This window comes from Styela clava, chromosome 7 (assembly GCF_964204865.1).
Source record: "Styela clava chromosome 7, kaStyClav1.hap1.2, whole genome shotgun sequence".
NCBI lineage: Eukaryota > Metazoa > Chordata > Ascidiacea > Stolidobranchia > Styelidae > Styela > Styela clava.
Window position 1 is genome coordinate 17,155,140 of NC_135256.1, and position 25,473 is coordinate 17,180,612.

At 34.7% G+C, this 25,473-nt stretch overlaps 2 protein-coding genes across 2 annotated transcripts; both read right to left on the reverse strand.

Moving 5' to 3' along the window:
• Window positions 1-7,740: 7,740 nt before the first annotated feature.
• On the reverse strand, window positions 7,741-14,177 carry LOC120328268 (bifunctional arginine demethylase and lysyl-hydroxylase JMJD6-like). The gene is made up of 7 exons (XM_039394707.2): window positions 13,768-14,177; window positions 12,874-13,021; window positions 12,481-12,609; window positions 12,079-12,206; window positions 11,739-11,874; window positions 10,151-10,283; window positions 7,741-9,348 (listed from the first exon to the last, which is right to left on the reverse strand). Exons 1-7 carry the CDS (start codon window positions 14,034-14,036, stop codon window positions 9,263-9,265), a joined length of 1,029 nt encoding a protein of 342 aa, XP_039250641.1. The 5' UTR covers window positions 14,037-14,177; the 3' UTR covers window positions 7,741-9,262.
• Window positions 14,178-14,679: 502 nt separating this feature from the next.
• Window positions 14,680-24,056, reverse strand: LOC120328908 (6-phosphogluconate dehydrogenase, decarboxylating-like). The gene is made up of 13 exons (XM_039395483.2): window positions 23,796-24,056; window positions 23,504-23,537; window positions 21,774-21,815; window positions 21,279-21,458; window positions 20,582-20,766; window positions 19,906-19,972; window positions 18,960-19,094; window positions 18,569-18,758; window positions 18,059-18,192; window positions 17,153-17,286; window positions 16,542-16,641; window positions 16,036-16,158; window positions 14,680-15,581 (listed from the first exon to the last, which is right to left on the reverse strand). Exons 1-13 carry the CDS (start codon window positions 23,804-23,806, stop codon window positions 15,462-15,464), a joined length of 1,455 nt encoding a protein of 484 aa, XP_039251417.2. The 5' UTR covers window positions 23,807-24,056; the 3' UTR covers window positions 14,680-15,461.
• Window positions 24,057-25,473: the final 1,417 nt, after the last annotated feature.

The following is a 25,473-nucleotide window of genomic DNA, read 5'->3' on the forward strand; positions in this document are numbered from 1 at the left end:
CGGCTGTACTGAAAGAAGTGTTACAGCCCTACAACGCGAAGTCAAAATTGATAGCTCAAACTTATGACGGCGCGGCAGTCATGAGTGGGTCGAAACATGGTGTTCAAGTTTATGTAAAAGAAGATTTTCCTCATGCGCATTTTTTACATTGTTATGCACACCAATTTAACCTCGTTATTAAAAATATGTGTCTTGATACCCCTCTCGTCCGTATATTTTTTGCAAATGTTTCGAGGTTTTCTTCATTTTTGTCCGTTTCGCCAAAGCGCTCTGACCTCCTTCGCCAGATATGTAGCCGCCGTCTCCCAGCTTGTGCACCAACACGTTGGAACTTCCAATCACGCGTGGTGCAGGGCGTGTCCGAAATTAGGTCTGAGCTCATTGAGTGTTTCAATGGCATTCAGAGCTCTCCGGTTTGGGACGAACGCTCTGTGAGGGAGGCGGCAGGTCTAAAGCGTCTGCTAGAAGATGGTGAGTTTGCGTTTTTTCTCGCTTTTTTCTCCACAATATTCTATCACGTGGATGTATTATACGGCGCATTGCAGTCAAGGCTAATGGATGGAGCGTCTGTGCAGTCGTGTATTTCAGACTTCTGCGATGCTGTATCTCGTATCCGGGAAACAATAAAATACGACGACACATGGAGTGCTTCTTTACGCCGCGGACAAACAACGCAGCGTTTGATTTTGTCTGCAAAGGAATGCTGTGACATTCTGGTGAATCAAATAGGCGATCGTCTGCGCACTGAACACCTTGCCGCGTTCTCTTTGATGAACCCCAAAAATTTTTCAAAATTTGCACGTCAATTTCTCATCCATTTGTTGGCTACTGTCTCCAAATTTTACACCATGATAAACGTGGGTAAATTGGAGATGAATTGCGATGTATATACACCAATCAAACTTTTTTGAACATCACATCAACTTGCGCGCTCTATGGGTTCCTCATAGATAACACTAGAGATGTACCGATGTATCGGTATCGGCAATCGGAATTGGGGTCCTTCCTTATTAACGGCACATGGACTCTTGGCACGGGTATAAATTCTGACTGTTTGTCGTCAAGTACAAGTGTCATTTAGTCCGTCGACATCGATAAACTAAATTCCGACACAATTATCCCACTACACAGGTATTAATTTTAATTCTGCTTAACTACATGATTTCTTTATAGATATATTGACTTGACCGCCTAGCCCTAGACTGTCCCAAAATATAGGATAGCAATTGTAAAATATTATAAAATAGTGAAGTAAAAAAACATCCTCAACGGTTATCGGTGGGCCTTCTTTTTGTCGTTGCTGATTGATATTCTTTCATGTTGGCTTTGACTTATTGCGTCGACGATTACGATTAGCCACTAAATTAAATATTTGTAAAATGCTATTAATTTGAACGTAGGACGGCGGCGCTAGAATGTGTGGGTGATATTCGATATTCTTTTAAACACGAATAACGATATTTGAAGCTCGCGATATTAACATTAAATTCAAATTGGACATCCCGGCTTATGAGTTTTCTAATTGAACACCGAGATTACTAGCGTTACTGTACAATGTATATTAATCAGTTACAGCATATGGATACCAAACATTAATTTCATATTATGTGATATATATTTCAATCTGAAATAATGTGTAATATGAACAACGCTTAAAGACCATTGTTTCAGCCCGTCTGCCCTACACAGCATACCTAATTAAGTAATAATTATACATAGTATCGGAATATCGGTAATATCGGCCTTTTTGTAGTATCGGCGTATCGGTATCGGTATAGGCGTTTTTAGCTGGTATCGGTATCGGCGACAAAAGTGGTATCGGTACATCTCTAGATAACACTCTAGTAACTACCTTTGCGGCGTCTGCAAAATTTCTGGACATCATTTTGACGACGCCTATTTCTTCCGCCGACGCAGAGCGAACATTCAGCACACTGGAGCGTATTAAAACGTATCTCAGAAACACAATGAAGCAAGATAGATTAAATTTCTTGGCTGTTTTATCCATTCACAGAGACGTTATTTCTGGGATGCATAACTTTAATCAGCGCGTTATTGAGCATTTTGCTTCCAAGAAACCGCGGCGTGTTGCATATATGTTCAAGCAGTAGAAGTCTAGCAGCATATATATCTATGAGTGAGCGACGCATGTCCTTATCTTTGCCTTACCTTTCCTTTTTTCATAGTAACGTTTTAAACCTTATTTTAGGTTTTGTCTGCTTTCCCGAAGTTTCTGTTAATATGTCATTGTATTTATCTGGGTAAATATTGCCTTTCCTTTTGAAAGAGGTTTCAAAATAAACTATGTCTATATTTAATAATCCCTTGACTTGGACCGGTTTTAAAGACACTTTCTTATCGTTAAAAATTGTCGCTTTTGCCGATTGGTTGTTACCGATGGAATGGTTTTTATACTCATAAAATGATGGGAGAACTTACAGCGCTCATCCTGTCCCCGTAGATGGGGGTGACGTGGTCCCGCAGTAGCTTGCCCCGGTTGTCAAAATGACCACGCGCCGCCACTGTGAATCTCACTCACATGTAAAGAAACACATTTGCTAACATCGAGATTTTTTTTCATGTGTGCTGCTGTTTAGTTATTTCTTTATGTAACTATTCACGCGAACATGCACAATAAAATATATATTCCCCAAATATGAAGCAAGAAGCACCGTTTTGTTTTCTGGGCAGGAAAGAGAGCGCATATTGAGGCTGTAGAGTCGAAATTATTAGTTTACAGTGCATTCTGGAACTTTAATATATATGATATATATCAATGTATAGAGGGATGAAAACATTTACTAACAGTTGAGTTTTATGTCATCTCTGAGCAATTCCGATGTTCAAATCCGAAATTCAAAGACTTTTGCTGCAGAGTTTGCTTAAAATTGTCTCGGTAATAAGCTGTATAAATAACATAGTCGTTACCGGAAGATAAGACGCCCTTTCCTAATTACCTATCCATGACCTTACTATTTTTTATGTACTAACTGGCACATATTTTGTATAATTCCTAATATAAACTACCTGAGCGCTTCATAATTCAGAGATATGTTGCGAAAATTAATTCTATTACTTCTGTTTTCGGCTGCAGTGATGTCTGTGTTAACAGCTGGTATATATGTGGACGGTATGTATATATGAATTTATTCATTTAATTTGAGATATTTCGATGAAAAATTCTATTTTCAGCAATTGCTATGATTCCAAACTCGACGTCATTCAGAACTATCTAACTAAGTATTCATAGAAGCACTTCGATGCAATTTAGTCAATTCATGAATATAATTGAAGAACATTTTTTTTACTTTTTTTAAACTCATTTTTACGAATTTGCCTCAGAATGCGCCGACGACGATGATTGTGATTATGATGAAACTTGCATGCAACTTTGCGATGAACCGAGCTGTACCAAAGATTGTTTTGATTATGCATTATGGTAGAAATAAGTGAAAGTTGCAGCAACTTTTCGTGGTTTTCAGGGACATCACAATGGGTGGCGGCGGTCAATCAGCGTCAAACATCGTGAAAGACTTAATACAGAGTAAATGACTTTATTTTCAATTTGTTGGTGATGAAATAATAAAATATCCTTGAAGAATTAAATTGGATCACTTCGTGTGTACTGTATTCGGGCATTTTGATGAAAATTTCAGATTCATGAAACTATTTTTTGACTTTCATAATGTAGCCTATGTACGTACCCCTGTGTAATGTTTCCACGACTTTAAACAGTCCGTCCAAATCCAGTGTTGGAAACAAACACCTTTTGCGCATTTTTTAACAGCTTAACGGACCGGAAACCCACACTCTAGTGTAGCGGTGGCCAAACACCTTTTCATGAACCACTGGGTGGTGACTCTTCCGGTGGCCCGCCAAGTCACGAAGTGATGCTGTTCCTTATCGGAAGTGAATGAACAAAAGGGGGCGTAGAATAATTTTATGGGTATACGAGAACTAGATTCTACTTTGCAGTTTATTCTTTTCCCGCTTATCGATACCGTTTGGAAAACAAAATTTGATAGACTTAAATTAACGACATTACATAAGTACAGTGGTGTAGCCGCCGTAGCAGACAGTCACATTTTCGATAATGTGTAATGCACAACAATCCAACGACTAGATTACTAGAACAATAACAACTCGTCCGATGTATCGTACACGTTCATAAATTGATGAGAAAAACTTTCTAGAAATACAATCAACATAGTGATAATGGCTCGGAGGTGAGGCGCATAGTGCTGAGCTTTAGGAATATATATGCTTGTCACCGCACCCCTGATTACCCTGCGTGGGTTCACATGTTCGAATCCCATGAGGGGATAGTTATGTGCAAGGGGATTGCTGGACTCCTCGCCGCCGTATGGCAGCCCACGTGACACGGCTTCCTCTATCATCGAGTAAATGCTTCCGAAAACAAATAACTGGCTAACTACCGTGTTTCCCCAAAATAAGACCCAACCTGATCCATCTTTCTGAAAAATTGACAACAAATTATTGATTATTTATTATTATTGATTACAAATTATTTTTTATTCTTCTATACATCGTATAGCCATGTTTGGTATAATGATAGCGGGAACTACCTCATCAGATTAAAGATAGTGTACATACTTTTACAAATACAAAGTACATGCAAATTTGTACATTAGCGCTGATTATTTATTATTATTGATTACAAATTATTTTTTATTCTTCTATACATCGTATAGCCATGTTTGGTATAATGATAGCGGGAACTACCTCATCAGATTAAAGATAGTGTACATACTTTTACAAATACAAAGTACATGCAAATTTGTACATTAGCGCTGCCCGAAATGGTAAATTTTGCCTAATAAGATTATCAGCCATTCTTGTGATGAGACTAACTTTAGGACGTGGCAATGTCGTCAACCAGCACAGCTTGACGTTCCTCTGAAATCTGTCTGTATTCCCTGCCTTGGCTTAATGCTCAAATGTCAAAATTAAAGTCTCAAGTGTGTAAGCTAAATGCTCTTTCTTATACAGCGGACTTTGATAGGACACAAATGTTCTTTTAGACAACAACTGAGATGCTTGAATGGGTTTTTGTTTTGTTACCATCATTGCAACATTTCTTTTTGGGTCGCTGATATGCCCAAATTTCTGTCATTCAAATATTTCGAAATCTCAGCTGAAGCCTCCACCTCCCTGGTCAATTTAACAATGTCGCCGCCTCTTGCTTCAAAGATGTCAATACCAGGTATATATAGGCTTTGGTCAATACCATCATTGATGAGATTTTCAATATATGCTTCACTCTTTTCATTTAAGAGCTATTTTGCTATTCCGGTCTACCGGATTGCGGTGTAAACATTTTATACTTGAAACGAGATGCTTCAAATAAATAAGAGTTATGAACGCAATAGGTAGAAGAAAAAATATACGAATGAAATTTGGCACGTGTCCTCGACCGGCGCAAACGTGAAATATAGTGAACTCTATATATGTAAGCAATTTCTTTATTATTACCTCTTAAACGCGTTGATGAACGCGGCGCTTGAATTTGGATAATCAAATCAAGTCCTTTGGTCAAAAACCTTTGGTAGGAATGAGATATAAACAGTGTCAAACGTTTTGTTAAAATACGGAGATCAAATTGTTTTTTTTGTAGTCGAAAAAACCATTTAATTATATGAGCAAGGAAGTTATTCATGGTATTCCGTGGCCTGGTGCATTTAGAATTAGATGCATCGCCCACTTGCGGCGTGTTGAAAAGCATAGCGACTGACGCGTTTAACCGACGGGTTTTCCATCCGCTTAGGGCAGTGGTTCTTAAACTGGGTTCGATCGAACCCCTGGGGTTCGGTGGAGCTGTTCCAGGGGTTCGACGAAGGTGCTCTGAAACAGTTGCATATTATGAGACTTTTTTATCACCCTGCATACTAATTATGCAAAAATAACTATAGTTCATGATGACTAATTACTAATGACTTGAACAATTGAATGGAACAATTAATTGGGGTTACCCTTATTCATATTCTACCGTACTAATAAAATTTAACTCAATTTTACGGATAAATCGAAGATAGGCAGTAATTGTACATGAATGAATGCAAAATCATAGCGTGTTTGAATTTCACTAGGTGATAAATTTGCGACAAGGAATAGTTTATCGCAGAGCTTTACCCGAAATGATTATGATCCATTCAGGACAACCTCGATATGGCGCCGAATTAATCCTGTATCTATTCCTGTAAAATAAAACAATTGGCAAACGATTTTATTCGCATTTCAGCGCAGTTTAAAGTTTGAGAACAAATTGCTTGAACTACCAACGTGTATGGGGTATATTATCATCTTTCGGTTTTTCAAAGTTATTTTTTATCAGTTTTCGCCTGTTCACCCGCATAACTTATACAACAAAAACCATCTGCTCTTTCTGCCGCCAACGCCATTGTGACAAAACAATGGTTATTCCCACATGGTTATTGATATCTAAAGTTTCATCACAATGTTCATATTCTATAACCTTGCAAGAATTAGCTTCCGCTTTATGACGTTACAGTTTGGCTTCTAATTTCAACTGTTCAGTACAACGGGGTTCGGCGGGAGCTTGCAGAATAACGCAGGGGTTCGGCAGGCTTACAAAGGTTAAGAACCACTGGCTTAGGGTCTGTCATTATACATTATCAGTAATATTGATCAAAATTTACCATTTTTTTTACACAAAGTTCTGACAGAGTGGGATAGCAGAAAATCATCCTACACGAACCTAAAACATAGTTTTTTTATATATATTGCCTTGTAATCCCCAAAACGAAAAAATAAACTATATGCAGCAGACCGATCCAAGAAACCAGGCGATATTTCAATCAAAAGTTGATTTTAGAAAAGCCGAAAATCACACCCAAAATACACCAAGTGTACTCATAACCTAAATGAAAGGCGCAAACGAAAGCCGTTTTTGTGTGACGTAATTATTTACCATGCATAAGGCAGACAAAATATTTCCAGATACATGACCAAACAGCTGTTCAGCCACAACCGTTGGTAGAGTATCGTACTTTACTAAACCAATGGCCGTATGTGAGCGGGAAAAATATGTTGTGGTACCTATTATATGTGGATCGAATGGCCAATGGGAACAAATTCCCAAATTAAAGCCCACTGTCACGAATCACCCCAAATGCCAGGAATGTGTGAATAAAATTCTTTGTATGCCGTTTCTTGAGTAAAATAATACCGGTACACGTTGAGGTTATAAGTGTTTATTTACTTTTTCGATTCTCATTGAAATGCGAATCACAATCAGTAATCATGATAATGACATACCGTAACATTCGTAACGAGTAATTGCCATACTTAACGGTAGGTAGCGTATGGATATTTATGTGCCGTGTTTTGGAAAATTCATAAAACGACTAAACATGCGACGGATCGCAACCTGAAAAGTGGAGTCATTCCGCTGGCGACCACATACTTTCTAAACACTCAATTCAGCGACGGGAAACCTAATGCCTCGCCAAAGAAACTTGGCAAGCCAGTTATTGTGGCAGGTATTTCTTTGTGCATCTTTTTGTGAACCATTCCTAAGATGAGAATTTAGGTGCCGTGAAAATATTTCAAGATGATGATTTGGGCACCGGCAAACCATAAGAAAATTGAAAGAAAAATGTGTGGAAGCTTTGTAAAAGTAGAACAAAATCACCAAACACCTTTAGTGCTTTGCGGCTACCATTGTAGAACGATCGGATTTCCACCCGTATGATAAATAGCTTCTAACAATTACTCTGGTTTTATTTCACCAAAAAAAAAATTGATCACCAAAGTGAAATGAACACAATATTAAAAATATGTACAGGGTTGATTGCACGAGTGTCCCCAACTGATTTAACAACTCTGTGTAAAATATTCTGGATAAAAGTAACTGCATAAAAAGGACAAAACAGCAATAAATTTTTTTTCAAAAAGAAACTTCGTTCCAAAAAAAATAAAACAATGGTCTTTCAGGTCATATTGTCGACTAGCAATGGTGCATACATATTTCCATATCGAAGAAGGGTCATCAACTTACTTTAGAAGTACATGGTCACTCAAAGAACAACATATTTCAGCATAATTTTTTACCAGGTTCCATACAGTGTTAATAATGGTAATCACCGTATGCCTCAATGAATGAACAGTTCTTCAATAAAAATGGCAAGATCAACATAACATAGACAAAACAACAAGAAAAACATGTATGAATAGTGGACAAGAGACAGTGACATAAGAACTCGATTATATCAACATCTTTACAAATAGAGTGCAAATAAGTAGCAACAAATTGTGTTCACATTTAAATAAATTGCATATCAGGTTATAAGTCAGAATAAATGATTTTTATTTCATACAAACAAAAACATTATTAGACATGATTGGAGAAAATAATGTATGTATGTCAATATGTATTTTAACACCTAATACATTAGGATTGTGCATGGTGACATGGCCAATTCAAATGATGCTACTTGAAATGATATGCTCAAATATATATTTTGAGAAATATTGATGGGTCCAATTTTAATTGTCATCTGTTGTAAAAATTCCTTAAACCATTACTAGTATTAAGACTGAAACATACTTTTATATACATATTGTGAAAGTTTAAAAATAAAAACATGTGACACCATAAAACTCTTCAACAAAATAAAATAATCTCTTGTCGGCAAAGTGATAAGTTAAAAATGACTGCAATTGATGTATAAGAATATACAAAATAAGGATTGGATGTCTGGTGAATTTAGAGAAATAGAACAATGGTTGTCAGTTTACCTTGACTGAATTATCATAAGGTATATATTGGTAATTAATTGGTAGTTAATAGTTTTGATGATATTACAAGGAATAAGATATTGAAAATACACAATATTTAATCGTATGTGTGTCTATATGTGATGCAATGTGAATGGGGTTGGAATCTGTGAGTTGTGAATTTTTTGCTTGAATTGGAGTCAAGGCAGTTGAAAGTTGACTTATTTCAAAAATATTCATTTACTCTATTTCCAAGATTAAGTCTTGGATAATTAGTAATACCGGGTATATATATATATACTGTTTTTTTGGGTCACACTGTATATAATATATATTGGAAGTCAAAATTTAAAGTCAGTCTGTTCAATCGTCGAAGGGGATATTTCTCAGAAACCACAGCCTCATTGTAGACTACATGATTGAAATATTTAAAAAACAAATCAACGGTAAATAGTATCAGTGATATAACAGCAGAAAGGTATCTTCAAAATCTCCATTCACCAGATTAGTAGTATTCTGATCCAATAACAATACTGGTTTCATTCCCCAATATAAGAGTTCCATGGAACCATTTATTTGTATCCAGAACAACTGAAAATATAATGATAACATAATGAATAAAACAATTCATTCTATTCACATATATGAAACAGACATAAATATAAGAATGCTTAAAGGAAAAACTAGTGAATCATAGAGTACTTCAGAATATAATAGTCTCAAATATGATTTTTGAATCTATATTTCATTAAAATCTATGCTATATTGTGGTTCTATGTTGATTCTGTTACTCAAAATTAATAACTGTAATGCATTTGAATACCTTAGTGACAAAAACCACCTTCCAATCTCAATGGCACAAAATAAGAGTCCTCGTATATTGTGAGTTGGATGATGAGCATATTGCCTACAACTCAGTTAGTTTTGAATATTTTTATAGAGGTGCAGTAATTAATTAGGAAAGGGAGTTCCATTTTTTTTCAGAATGCCTATTTGTGCCTCCGCTCTTAACAAGGCACTGTGCAAGCTTTGTTAGTGTTAAGTAAGGTTGAATACATTTAAAATTAGTTGAATTTGATATATTGAATTGTTGCTTTACATGTGACTTGGAAAAGTCGTTTTGAGCCATATTATGTGCATGGCAAGTGTTGCTGGAAATAAATTCCATTTGAATATGATGACAGAACTAACTTTTTTGTATTTTAAAATTATATTTTCATGAATAAACAACGATTTATGTATATCTTTGTTGAACGAGCTCACTCAGTGTTCAAAAGTATTATCTTGAAGTAATAACATTTTTTGGCTCTGGCCATCCTTGATCCAAGTTTCATCTATATTGATATATTCAAACAATGAGATTTTAATTAAATAAAAATATTGTAACACTTACTAATATCTCCAGGTTCTACAATGATTTCCATACTCGATACACATATTCCAGCACATTCAGGGGGTGCTTCTAATATCCATTTCTTTACTCCTTTCACTTGAGCTTGCCAAGATAATGTACCAACAGCGTCAATCTGTTGAAATAACAAATTATATTTTGAAATCTGATATCAAAACAAAATTAAAAGATCAATAGCACCAACTGCCCTAGGCATGATATTATGGGATGTAGGACTGTAGGTACTTCATGATAACTGCTTATAATTGTCATCAATTACCATAAGACTATCTAAACTAAACAATGTATCAGCTTTTGAAGCAATATTGAAAATGTTAAATTTTAAGTATGGAGCATTCCAAAAGATAAATTTTCCTTTACAAGATAGAAGTGTTTTACAAATATCTCGGACTTTGTATCAAAAATCGACTATTCAACCATACCATTGAATTCTATGGCAAAAGGCCAAGGTATAGCTCCCTTATAATAAAAATCTGAAAATTTCACAGTTGGTTAAGGTGCTAACTGTCAATATTAAAAATTATATTATTTTTACACTCTATCAGTATATAGTATATTCATAGGATTGTAGATATATGGTATAATCTTTGTGAAGAAATGGCAAGCATGTTGCTTTTATTCATAGCACGTGCTAATTCTTATCCCATGTCACGCAACAAATTTGAAATATTTGCATATTGTCGCATTGTGTATATCCCAGCATAACAGCATCTCTCAAAACACACATTCACAATGGATCGGAATAGGAAATGAGTCAATGTTGTATCATCTTACATATAGCCTACATTGTAAAATCTAAAGAAGACATTATAGAAACCTATTTCCATATGCCTGTGAGCAAAAGATGAAAATTGCACATGTAGGCTATTGCAAAAGCATGTGCGAATACATACATATATAGATATATGCAATATGGTAAGACGTTTATTAACGATTTATATGACTATGATGAATTTTCAGGCGTTTTCTTATAATCATTATAGGCAATACCTAACAATCTAGAATATACTATCAAATTTGGAGTGATCATCTTTAATAACAAGTGTGAATACATATTAGATAGCTGAAAGTCACAACCAACAACCGATTTTTACTTGCCAACCAAGGAATTGAAGGGGATTTATTATGTTATTTTTATGAGTAATTGTTAACTATACAACTGAATTCCACTAAAATGACAAATAAGTTCCATTTTCCTTTTAAATATCCTTTACAATATTTTGAAATACCAGGAGCAAATCTGATATTTTGCCTTAATAAATTGTTAGCAATATCTGCGTTACTCATTGTAGAAAGGTTGAGGTTAACTGAACTGATTTGACGGAAGGACACCAGTTCTCAACTTCCTTCCATATTATTGATAAGAAATTTTTTTATTTAACAAAGAATGGAAAAAATAATTTCAAATGTAGATTATTAATGATAATATGCCTTTTTCATTTATCCGTAAAATGCCTTGGTTTATTGATGTAATTTCAAACTCATTCAATTTGAAAAGTGAAATTTTCGATAATACAAAATAATCCCAGAATAATAGGTATAAGAGTCTGAAAAGTTGGAAAAAACTTACATGTATGTTTGCTCCATAGCCGGGCAACCCCATGAAAATCCAGTCTGTTTTACTATGATCAAGTTCAGGTGGTAAGAAGTATGGGAATTTGTAATGTTTCCTCAAAATATTGGCTGCTTTTCCATCACAGTTGCTCCTGGATATAATTTAAACAAACTTCGTAAAAAAATATTTACTGAGTTACTAGAATCCCAACTGAAATATGAAACTTTAATGTGCTATTCTGGTATTGTTTGGATTGGTCAGTCAATGTTCAAATAATTTTCATCCATTTCCGTCAGTTTCCCTATTTCCTTGCTTAGAAACTTGAAAATAAATCAAGGTAAAAGCTGTTACTTACCATCCAACATACCATGGCTTTTCCTTTCCTTCAGCTCTTGCACTGGTCATATTTAACATTTCACCAAGATCTGCAAATTCAGTTTGGTATGGAAAAAACTGGCAATCATTTTTGACTTTTTCTAATGCCTGTTAAAATTAAACTTTTTTGAGATATACTCATATCATGAATGTGATCTATTTAGGCATGATCTAGGTATGGGGTTCAGTTCGGAAAGAAAATCTTGAGTTCGCAGAACTTTTGGTTGCTCTTACTGTAATCTTATGATAGACATCTTTAATATGCATAGGAGGTAAATAAATTGATATTTCTATATAGATTCGACAAGCGTTAATACTGCGATGACCCTAAATTACCAATTTCCTATTATTGTTGACACGTCAAAGCTATGTGCCAACAAACCTTTGAGCCTTCCTTGTAAACATCTCTGAAAAATTCAAAACTGAAATGATTTCTTGCTGTCCAGCCATCTTGGCCATCCTTTATCAATACTGGCTGCATGCTGAAGGCATACTTTTCCAGAAACTCAGCCTGTGAAATGTACAAAACATAACATGTAGGTAATAAAAGTAGGCAACAGACTCATGACAATAGGAGAAAATTAGTACTACCTACTAGTCTACTGAGTAAATCAAAAAATAATGTTTTATAACAACCTGAAGAATAATCTAGCCATATTAGAATACTAAAACAACAATATCTAAACCCATTTCTTGTATGATGAAACATATAGAAAAAGTTTTTAATAAACATCGAGCAAAAAAATGTGGTCATGCAAAAGCATTCACTGCTTACATGTGTCAAACCAGTGACTTTATGTATTCCAGATACATTAGCGCATTCGGTACAGTTAACTGGAGGTCTGAAAGGATCTTGAGACCACTCTGTGTGAGGAAGCACACACATTTCTTCATTTATTTCTTTACCCATAATTGAGAAATATCTGAAAGAAATGGATCAGTAATATATGAGAATAGAAAAGCTCAAATTTAAGCATACTGCCTATAAATTAAGGGAATTCAAAAAAGAAAACTAACTTCTCATCTGCATTCCATATTTATGCAATAGGACTAAGAAAAGTGTGCATTTGCGTTTTTTAAAGTTTTGCCAATTTGCCTAGGGGGCTATAGAATACACCACTGATAACAGGCTAAACTTGTCTAATTACTGTATTAGATTGATCTATTTGGAAATGGCAACCATTATAAAAAAATATGGTGTTGCAAGTAATTTTCATTAATTTATTATTTTTCAATTATTATGTAATATATCTAAAGTTTATCGCATTTTCTTACTTTATAAATTATAATATCCCTGTGGTCATGAGTGAATTAATTTAATAATTTTAGGTGAGTGAACACTACCACTTATTCTTGGCAAAACCTTCCATCTTATATTCTGTACGTTTCCAATCTTATCTAAGGTTTTGTTTGCCCCCTGATTTCATTTTTAATGGGTTGTCTTTTTTTGTTTTTATCAATCATTTTAGCGCCTGTTATGCTGATCATGGAGTCGAAATTAACTTATACTCATAGATTATTATGTTATTTTCTCTTATATAGCGATGGTAATTCTGTAATTACAAAATTATTATGGTACATATATCAGTTTATATAACTATATTACATTACAATATTCAGATATTCCCTATTTGATAATTCTTCTATATTATATAAAGAGAAAGCTCACCCATTAAATATATGCGATGCGAATTTTGATCCACTGGATGCACTTTGGTAAAGCAATGTTGGTGCCAGAACTAGGGCAAGGAACACAAATCCAGCCACCAATATTCCACCATGCTTTTGCCTCCAACTCTTTCCTTCATTTTTAATCGCTTTGATGGAAGAAAGACTTGAAAACGTTTCTTCTGATATACCTAATTCATCGATAGCTTTTTTAAGCAATGCTTCAAAATCGCCAGGCAATACTTCGACCTTTTCTTCTGACACGTCCATTTTGTCCCTCAGTGAACGAACGCGAGACGCCTGCAGTAAATTGCCACTGGCGTGAATGAACGCACATAGGCAGTCGCATGTCCTTTTATTCCATCCTGTTAGTCTGCGTTAGGGATTAACCTTTGCGATAATTCCAATGCAACCTTTCTATTGCATAACCATAGTACGTGCGGTCAGCGGCAGAAGAATTTGAAATAGATTTTATGTGATATTGTTCACGTCCCAAAGCAAGCAGATAAGAAAATAGCGACAATTTCTGCCCTGACATAATGGGAAATGCGTTATTCTTGCTGCGGAGTCCCAAAAATTGTTTCGCCTTTTCCGAATGTCTTATACAAATATATTCGTGAAAAACTGAATTACAAGAAACGATTTCAAATTAGGAATCCGTTAATACTGGTAGGGAAAACATTAAAACCGCCAAATGAGGGCTATAAGCCGCACGCAAAATCCAATGTATCGACTGTTGATGTTTGTTTCAAATTTGTCAGCCGTAAGATCGCGAATTTCAATAAAAATAAAGTGGAATCACCATGAAGTAAAACATTTATACTACTCCCACGGCTCGTAACACATTCCCCGCTCATCCTGTGAGATATAAAGTCATGATCAGCATTCACACCCGCAATGATAAGTACACAAATTCAGTATTTCTATTATTTATTAATAACACTACTATTATGATTATTATGTGAATTGTAATTTTTTTTATCTGCATATAAAAGAGCAAAAGTGGTAGCAAATAATATAGAACATACAAGGTGTGCCGTAAGGGCATATAAGCATAAACATAAGATATATTCATAATCTTTATCCTTCATACCAGGGTTAATATAAAAATAGCATAAACGGAACTTGATACAACTGGAAATAGAAATGGTACATATAGTACACAATCAAATCCGTAGTTCATTCATCAAATCAAAAGATTATTAATATTGAAGAACTATGTGAATATGAAATGTAATAATTTGAAAATTGGGCACCACATTCAGCAGATTTCACTACCGAGATTCATGCAAATCAGACGAAGAAAAATACTGCAATACATGGTAAGACACGTTATATATATTCATATTAATCTCAAATATTTCTAGGTACCAGTTTTATTAACATTTATAACAGATATAATAACCATTATTAAAAGTACCAAAAGACTAAGAAAATTCATAACATCGTAATTTCATTCAATAGGTAATCAAATAAGCCCTCAACGAAACATTATCGCAATGATTCAATGCAGGTAAAGTAACAGTACAGACACTATTTGGGTATTTAAAAATACACAAATGTTCTAATTGGCACTATATTGAAGATAATGAATTCAAAAAGTTGAGTTGTTGTAGCTGTTACCTAATTTGATATTTTAATTACAAAACATCAAAACTACACTGTTGATTTAAAAGGTAGTAAAAGAGCCACATATTATGCATTATATGAAGAGGATGAAACTTGTCCACCACGTCCAGTCCAGTTCGTGTGAACATGCTTTCCTGGTTCTGATAACAGTTCGTACGTATGAGCTCCGAAGTAGTCCCGTTGTGCCTGAAAACCACAAAATAAACTGTTATGCATGAAAAAATTGGCAGATACCACTCTAAATTTCAATAATACTAACATTTTGATATACATACGAGATAAGAAATTTAATCCTCATAATCTTCCTATACCTAGGTTTAGTTTAATTCAGGTTTGGTCAAAATAATTAAATGAGCAACTTGCATGCAGCCATTGACATGATATAATAAAGAACGCACTCAACTATGAATTTGTAGTACTCATTAGTCATTATCATATGTCTTCAATACAGTATAAGTTGTTGTTTTGGTATTTCAGCAATTGAAGGAAATATGTCAATCCAAAAATATATTCCATAACTTAAACAGAAGCTTTATATATATATAGCTTCATTCAAAGATGTGTAAATTGAGAACCTAACCCAACCCTAACCCTAAAAAGTGTACATATATTCTGTTGCATGAAACTGGATAACACCCACCTGAATAATATTAGCAGGAACACGTTCTGATCGATAACCATCATAAAATGCTAATGCGGAACTGAGACAAGGTGTTGGAATTCCCTGCAACACTACAGCTGATAACACTCTTCTCCATCCATCCTAGTGATACAATTGCAAATATTATAAAACATACAACAGAACAGATTAATCCAATAGCAGCAATGGTTGAAGTGGAATTAATTCAAATTCCATCTAATTTTGAATCACACTTTTCTCACAATACAAACTTTGTTTAGTTAAAAATTCCCTTCCCAAATAACTGTACACGAATCTGTGACAGGCAGTGCGATTTAGATATATATATATATATATATATATATACATGTTAGCTTTATATCACTTCGAACAAAAATATATAAGTATAAAAGTATATTCGTTCATGTTCCTCTCTCAAGCATGAGTTAAGGGCTCCCACCTCCGGGAGGATTTTGAATTTTTGAAGTTAAGATATTATTATATATATATGAAATGTTGACACAAACCTGACATTTATGAATTGCAACTTTGAAAAAATCATCCAGAAGTAAGTTTTCAAGCTTTGGATTCTTAGCAAAAGCCTTTTTGATTTCACCCAGAAAAGCACTGGAATAACAAAATTCACTTTATGAATGAAAAAACTTGTAATGAATATCACGGATCTATTGCACATCATGAAAATGTAATGTGAACTTTTTATACAAGCGATTACATTATTAAGATATTCAAGGAATATACAAATTGAACTAAGAAAGATGCATCAAAATCAGTCAATAATTTTTCTTTTACATTCCGAGATGTATCTCATAATTATCGGCGCTCCGGTAGTACGAGAACCAATATGGCGGACACCGAAATGCAGTATGTGTACCAGGTTAAAGTTAGGCCATAATTTCAGGTACAAATACTACGGCAGTCACTTGGCCAGTCCCCGAACTCGAAATAGAACTAAAAAAGGAAAATTGGAATAAAATTATGGCCTAACCCTAACCAGGTACACATACTACGTTCCGGTGTCCGCCATATTGGTTCACATCTTTATTTTTATGTCAGACCAGAAACATAGCTTTCTCTTTGTCTATCGAATTTTTCAAATGTATGATAAAAATTGAGTTACCTTCTAATAATACATCCACCTCTCCACATGAGTGCAATGCCCCCGTAATTCAAATCCCAGTTGTATGCTTTAGCTGCTCCTCTCATTAACATAAACCCTTGAGCATATGATATTATTTTTGATGCATACAATGCCTGTGTAAGTAAAATTGAAATATAATTCTATTAATAAAATTTTATAGTGGGGTCCTACGGTTTGTTTTCTATTAAAGTAATCCAAAAAAAAAGGTGGAAGCCATAATTTATGCAGAATATCAGCTACCATGGGATAGGCAGTACATCTTAAAAAACCTATTCAAAACACACCAGTATCGCAAATCAAATTTTCATTAAATTTTAGGTAATACAGTAAATTTAATATTTTCATTTTAAGGAAGCAGTATAGAGGTTGAGGTTTCATCTTTATCCAGGTTCCAACCATGATTTACACTTCCTTAGTTTTAAAAAAGGCATGGAGCGAGCACAAATAGAAAGCAGATTTATGCTTTTAATGGTAATGGAACTGTTGTTTTAGTTATTTATCAAAGGGAAATGGCTCGGCGGTGTGGCGCATCGTGCAAAACGTTAGGAATACGCATCTCTGATTACCCTGCGTGGGTTCGCAGGTTCGAATCCCATGCGGGGATGATCATGTGCGAGAGGATTGCTGGACTCCTTGCCACCGTAGAGTGGTTCAAGTAACCACTGGTCGGTTACAGCTTCCTCCACCATCAAATCCATGCTTCCGAAAACAGATAACTGGCTAACTAATCCCATACCCACCTGGACTGGTACTCGGTTGAGAGGTCATGCTTCGCCATATGGGGGATCAATATGTAAACCCTATCCCATATTATCCGAAAAATCCATACAATTGTTACAAATAACAAATCAACATTCAACATCAAAATCGATAGCAAATGAATACCTGTCTCAAATCTTCGATAAATTTCTTTTTGTCATCAATTTTGACAACTCCTTGGGTTGGTCCCTTCAATTGTTTTGATGCGGTAACTCTCTCATCTTTTAATGATGATAGACACCTTGCAAAAACTGATTCTCCTGAAAAAATGTGAATAATTTCTCATTTATTTACTTCAATGTTCATAAATCTATTATTTGAATTATGTTTAATTCGAGTTGTATTCGGTATTCATAGAATTAATGTCATAATATGCGCTTCACGTTTTTATATAAGATTCCTTGAAGGGAAATTCCACACGACTAAACTAAAATTGGAAAGAGTAATGATAGAGAAGGAGTTTTCGATCCAATAATACGAAAGTGTCAAGGTTCTCCATTTGGTGTGATGGTTAAACCATTAGACTTAACTGTGTAAAATCAGATAAAAGGAGTGCAAACTTTGATTTTTATACAACTCCCATTCCAAAACTAGTTTTAAGAAAAAATATACAAAAAAAATTGACTACTCTTTTACCTATTAATGTCAATGGCATTCCTTGATCTAAAGCAGATATAGCCGTCCATTTTCCAGTTCCTTTCTGTCCTGCAGCATCTTTTATTTTATCAACAAGATGAAGTCCATCAGTATCACGAAATTTCATGATATCTGCAGTGATTTCAATCAAAAAAGAATCTAGTTCTCCTTTATTCCATTCTGTGAGAACCTGACAATAAAGACAAAAATTGGTACATAATATAAAAATGATTGCCATAAAAGATATAGAAACAGTTTCACCGATAATAAAACATTTCAAACAGAATCAACTATGAATTATGAAACGGTAGCATCCGTAACATTTGACATAGACTTTGAGTAAACACTTTTGATATCACAAGTCAAAAATCCATCAACTCTGTACACTTACCTGAGATATTTCATCATTATTCATTCCAACAACATCTTTCATGATATGACAAGCTTCACAAATTAACTGCATATCTCCATATTCAATACCATTGTGCACCATTTTCACATAATGACCTGCTCCGTCTTCACCAACCTTAAAATGATAGAAATGTTTGGTTCTGATTCTATCCTTATATAGTTTTTAAATGAAGTCGGAGCATTTTTCTTGATCAACTTTCAAAGCAAAGGGTCAAATTAATATATTAACAACTAATATTGGATATTGGAAGTGAACCCCTGAAATGTTTTGCAAAATTCTCGTTTTTATTGATAAAAAAAATTATTTTCTGCACAATTGATTTCAAATATTCGATAATATTCGAAATTCGATATATTCGATATTCGAAATAGTTCAACTATCTATATACCTACTTTTATTTAATTTCCTCCTATGAGTCTTATGAGAACTGATATTGCACCAAAAATAGTTTAATTAAAGGGGAACTTTTTTATTTCGTACTGCTTGACAGTCTCCGGATTGCTTGTCTGCCATTTTTTCAGGCATATATCGGTCCAATGATCATTGCTCAGCTCACAAAATGTGATGTTTCATTCAAATGTATGAAGCAAATTTTATTCATAAATGGTGTAATGAGTAATATGCACGAAATCACCTCCTTAACCAAATGTCAAATGTGTGTTTCATAAAACTTGTTCAAAGTCTATTATTAATAAAAAGAGAGTGAAGAATTAATGATGAATGAAATGGCCAGAAGAATTCAGGTTTGGCATGATATCATCCATTATACTGGCATACTGCATGAACTCAATACTGAAACAGATGAGCATATGATGTTTCATTATCTATGTACAACGCTGTATTTCGTCTTACTATGTATCTCTATTAACCTGTATATAACAACACTGTGCACCAGGAAAAAAATAAACAGCTATTCACAACTTACCCAATCACAGCATGGTTCACCATCTGACTTTGCAGCGATGCCCTGAAATATGGGTTTGATGTGAGGCCTGAAATTTAATTTCAAAATCAAGTTTTTTATTTGTAAATATCAATTCACCCAAAACAATGCCACCAACAACAATCAGTATCTAATATCTAAACTTTATATGTATTTATAAATTGAATGTTTTATAGGTGTTCTACATCTGAAAAGGGAGTCAGATACAATGCTTACAAAACCACAAATCTCATTGAGAGTTCTTAGAAATTTATGACTTTACTGAATTACAGAGTAATTGAATTACTGTAGTGAGTGTTCAGATGTACATGCCAAGAAAATAAAAGCCAAACTATTTTCAGATTATTTTTATCTAGCTCATGATGATAACCACACTCCATTTCGAAAGACATCTGAAAAAATTATGTTACTGAGACTAGGGTCTTTGAATTGAAATAGTTCTTTGAATTGAAATAGTCTAAGTGTTCGATAATACATTCAGATAATGAAATTAATCTCTCTAGCTTTAAAACTATCATTTCAAAGCAAAGATGATAAAATTCACAGAAAATTTCATTATATGAAGCCTTAAAACAAAAGACTACAGTATCACAAATTGTATTTGGAAAATTTGTAACCGTGGAACAAATTCTCATTGTGGATGAAAAGTTTTATTTACCAAGCTTTTGGTGAACCGCCTGGCATCAGTGATGGTCCATAGCGAGCACCTTCTTCTCCACCAGAGACACCAGATCCTACAAATAATAAATTCTTTGCCTCTAGACTTTTGGCTCTTCTTATGGAGTCTGTGTATTCGGAATTTCCACCATCGATTATTATATCACCTGCTTCTAGCAATGGGACCTAAAAAGTGATAATGAATACAATAATTTTTGTACATGATAAATTATCATGCCTTTGTGAATGTATACTTATGAATGTATTTTAAAAAACGTATATATATTCCACCATAGAAGCAGTGTTGACTGTTGGCTTGAAGTCTTCTGCCAACAAGACATTTTTGTCATGAATATAAACCATAGAAGGTCAGTGGTCATTTGTAACTTTTTTATCAAGTCTTTTAATAACTTGCAGTTGAGGGACCAGGACCTGGCTTCGGCAGGTTATTATACAAAGGTAACTATGTTCCATCTGTTGGTTGTAGAGAGTAGAAGACTAAAAATTTACTACTAAAAACAACTGAATTACCCATATGATATTCACAAAAATTAGCAGCATTTTATCAATTTCTTGAATTTCATAAACATTATTGTTATGTTTTCATATTCCATCACATAGCATTTGTATGCAGTATTTACTCGTATGATAAAATGATTAATGTTTATGAAAAACAATCCATGACTTGATGTTTTTACCAATTTATCTATAAATGCATCTACTGCAGCTCCAGCCTTCACCAACATCATAACTTTTCTAGGTTTCTTCAATTTTGACACCATGTCTTCTAAACTTTTGGCGCCGATAATTTTAGTACCTTTAGCTTCATTTGCAAGAAAATGATCAACCTTTTCAACTGTTCGATTAAACGCACAAACCTAAAAAAGAAGAAAAGTTCAATAAAAGATACTGTAATATTTGTAATATACGTGAAAAAAGTACATGAAGCTTATATTCTTACTATATCTGCTTTAAAATGACAAATAATGGAAGCAGCTGATAATACCCAGAAGTAAAAAATAACACCAAGGTTGTATATCTATACAAATTTCGAGCCACAAATTCAAAAGATATTGTCAGTGGTATTATATCAATTCTAAATTGAGATAGGCATACTGAACTAATAAAAAATGATAAGATTAAATACAGTAAGAGCAGAAAAATATTTTGCACTAAATTCACAGCATTCTTACCACAAATCCATGGTCATTCATATTAAGAATCAGGTTTTGGCCCTGTTAAAGAAAAAATAATGTTTTGAATCGGTTGGTTAATCATTGGACAGTTACTAACTTCATGTTGGTAAAGGTGTTGTTTCCATTTTTATACATTTCCGGTTATCTCAAATTACTACAAAAGTATGACCCTCTTTCCCATCTACAAATCTCGAAAAATATTTTGCTTCAGATTCAAAACTTGCCTGCATATTACAGACAAAGCAGATCAATTACCAAATCTAATACACATAAAGTTCCTGTTCTGACACTCTAACAATCATTTGTAAAAAATTATATTATATTTTTGATGCCATGATAAAAATCATTTTCAATTTGTGCCTACTTCTACAGCAGCTACATTTCCATCTATTGATAAAATGCTGATGATAAACAATATTTTATATACCATTGCAAGAATACCAATATTTTATTACAATTTGAGCGAAAATGTTAAAAGAATAAAAACACAAAGCAGATCTGACTACATTTAAAATAGACATCTGTTCATTATGGCCAGGGATATAAAGTCTGGGTGGGAATTTTGGGCATGTTTTATTAGTGTAGAGTTGCATTCTCAAACCCCCCAGAGGTAAAGTCAAAAGGCAGCGTCTAAATTCCAGACTATTAATAGGGATAATCGAAGTCAAACTTTTATACGGGAAATTTTAAAAGATGCAGTTGACTATGAAGATTAGCAGTTTATTAGAGGAGGTTCTTACGTGAGAAGTTTTGGGTCTGGTATAGTTTAGTACCACCTCCACATGCACTTCTAGTTGGCCTGGCTCAACAATTTGTGCATATTCTAACCCCTACCTGACTACGTCACCGAAAAATTACGCCTTTTCGATGTCACAGTGGCGTAATAAGACCCACCAAAGAATGCGATGGTCATCCAAAACGCGCAGACGATCACCCGAAATCAAGCAAGCTATTTTTCTCGTTTTCTCCACTGTGACGTTCAAATGACGTAATTTTTTAGCGACTTCAGTCAGATGGGGGTTAGGATTGACATATGCAAAAATTGTTGAGCCAGGCCAACTGAAGTGCATGTGCATGACCCAAACGGGTCTGGTATAGTTTAGTACCACCTCCACATGCACTTCTAGTTGGCCTGGCTCAACAATTTGTGCATATTCTAACCCCCACCTGACTACGTCACCTTTTCGACGTCATCCAAAACGTTTGAACGTCACAGTGGCGTAATAAGGCCCACCAAAGTATGCGGATGGTCGACCAAAACGCGCAGACGATCACCCGAAATCGAGCAAGCTATTTCTCTCGTTTTCTCGTCACAACGATCGCATAGGAGAGAGATCGCCAGGTTCGTTATCGGCAGCGCAGATGCCATTTCGGACGATCGTAATTATAATTTGGCAAGCCCTATGACGTGATGATGACGTCGCTGTGACACAATTTTTGGATGGCATAGTCAGGTCTGCAGGTGGGGGTCAGGAATAACCTATGCAAAATTCGTTATGCTACGCCAACTGGAAGTACTTGTGGTACTAAACTATACTAGACCCCTAAACTATACTAGACCCTAAGTTTTTATTATAATAATCTGATTTACGTGGGAGTTCAGAGTTGGAGTTAAATTTCCATCAATTCAGAGTCAAAATGTTTTGTGGATTCGACTATAAATTTTCATCTCTATTCCACAGCCATATCCTGACAAGATAAAAAAAAATATCATTCAACTTTCTTACCATTACAGCCAACCCGATGAGTGCAATATCTGCCCTGTAAAGCAAAACACAATTAGACCTATATATATATGTAAAAGTCTATAAATAGGCTATACCGTTACGAGTACTGGAGTAGCACAACAAAAGTTTCATGTTTTTATAGCACACACTTCAGTTCAGGACTTTACCTAACTCAAGAAATTAGCTTTTGATTATAACTCACTGAAATATTGAAGGTCGAGTTTGCAATATTCAGATATTTCAGTATTTGAGAAAACAAATTCAATGCATCACTACTCAGACAATGACTTACTTTTTGTCCATGTTAATCCTTTTCAAATAGTTTTACTGGAAGAAACAAATAAATCGGCCTCAAATAAAGATGTACAAAAAGGTGCGACGAGAAATACTATACTGGGTCTATAGACCTGAAAACATCAACAGCTGAAAACTAAACCACAATGCGGCAAAGTCGCAAAATTGCTGATTCATAATGACAGAATGATATTATTGTTTTGATGCCGGGTGCTTAAAATATGTTGCCAGATTTATTATCAAAATGAACAAGCAACGCAAGCGTGACACAGCGAATGCATCCATTGTGAATACATAATGTACCCACGCAAAAGACCATAATCACTTACACTTGGAGCACGCATAGTTCAACGTGTGGTCAGCATGGGAGAACACGCGCAAGTTTTCAAAATTAAACATAAACGTATGAGTACTAATACATTGGTATGTAAATGTAATGTTTGGCCTTTTTACCATAATATGTTTTAACTTTTGACTGTTACACTTTTTCATAGGTGTCGCTGCTCGATAACCAGCACTGGTTTATCGCTTATCTCCTTACCCTGAAATGCCATATTTTCACTTCATTCTATATGTACACTGTGTATTTTACGTACGTTTAAAAATAACTACTGAAATAACGTGACGAATGGGGAGACTCTGTATAAGCAATCACTGGTACGTAAGAAACTACTATTTTGTCAATGGAAGTGTTTGCAGCCCGATTACCGTTTTTTTCTGCGGCAAAAAATTCATATCCTTGGAGACAGTAATAATGTAGCGCAAGTAGCCACTTCTTTATTTTCAGGCATGAAATATTCCCTCATTATCGTAGTTTGAGCTTTTATCGAACAAGAGAGCTATGCTCAAATATATGGACACGTAGCGCCCCCTAAGGGCAATAATTCTAATGACGTCGTTGCAGAAAAAAAAAGTAATAGCCTTCTGAAGAAAATTTTTATCTTCAACCACTGAAAATTTCAAAGCAATTGGTCCAGTAATCAAAGAGAAAAGCGACTTTTTAAAAACGTGTCAAAGAACAAGAACAACAACAACATAATATTGAAACGATCGCTATGTCCACTACGTGTCTAAAAATGGACACGTGGACGGTTTTTATAAGTGTCAAAGAACAAGAACAACAACAACATAATATTGAAACGATCGCTATGTCCACTATGTGTCCAAAAATAGACACGTGGACGGTTTTTATAAATTGTTATACTTGTTGTTGTTAGAAAACATCCCTTTTACCCGCAACTAATGCACTAATCCAGGGCTTCCCGAACTTTTAAGCTCGCGGCCCCTTTCCATACATTAAATTTTTTCGCGGCCCCCGTTCACGTTAATAATGCTAAACAGTTCGAAATATGCATTTTTGATCCTTTATTGACACAGCTAATTCTCAACTTTTAATAGGCCTCTTCAATAACAAAAAACACGCATTTACTCAGATTAACGTTCTACCGTAAATATATACTACTACGGTTCTACTCAATCATTCATTGTGATGGGTGCGAATGCTTCTTGCTGCATAGCCGCGGCTCAATGTTTGATAATGCAGGCCTCAATGAATTGCGATGTCTGGCCAACCAAAGCATGATCCCTATCGGGCATTGTTACTCACTCTTAATGATCAAATTTAGAAAAAGCCAGCGGCGCCAAATTATCAGGGGAAAAAACTCACGGCGCACCTA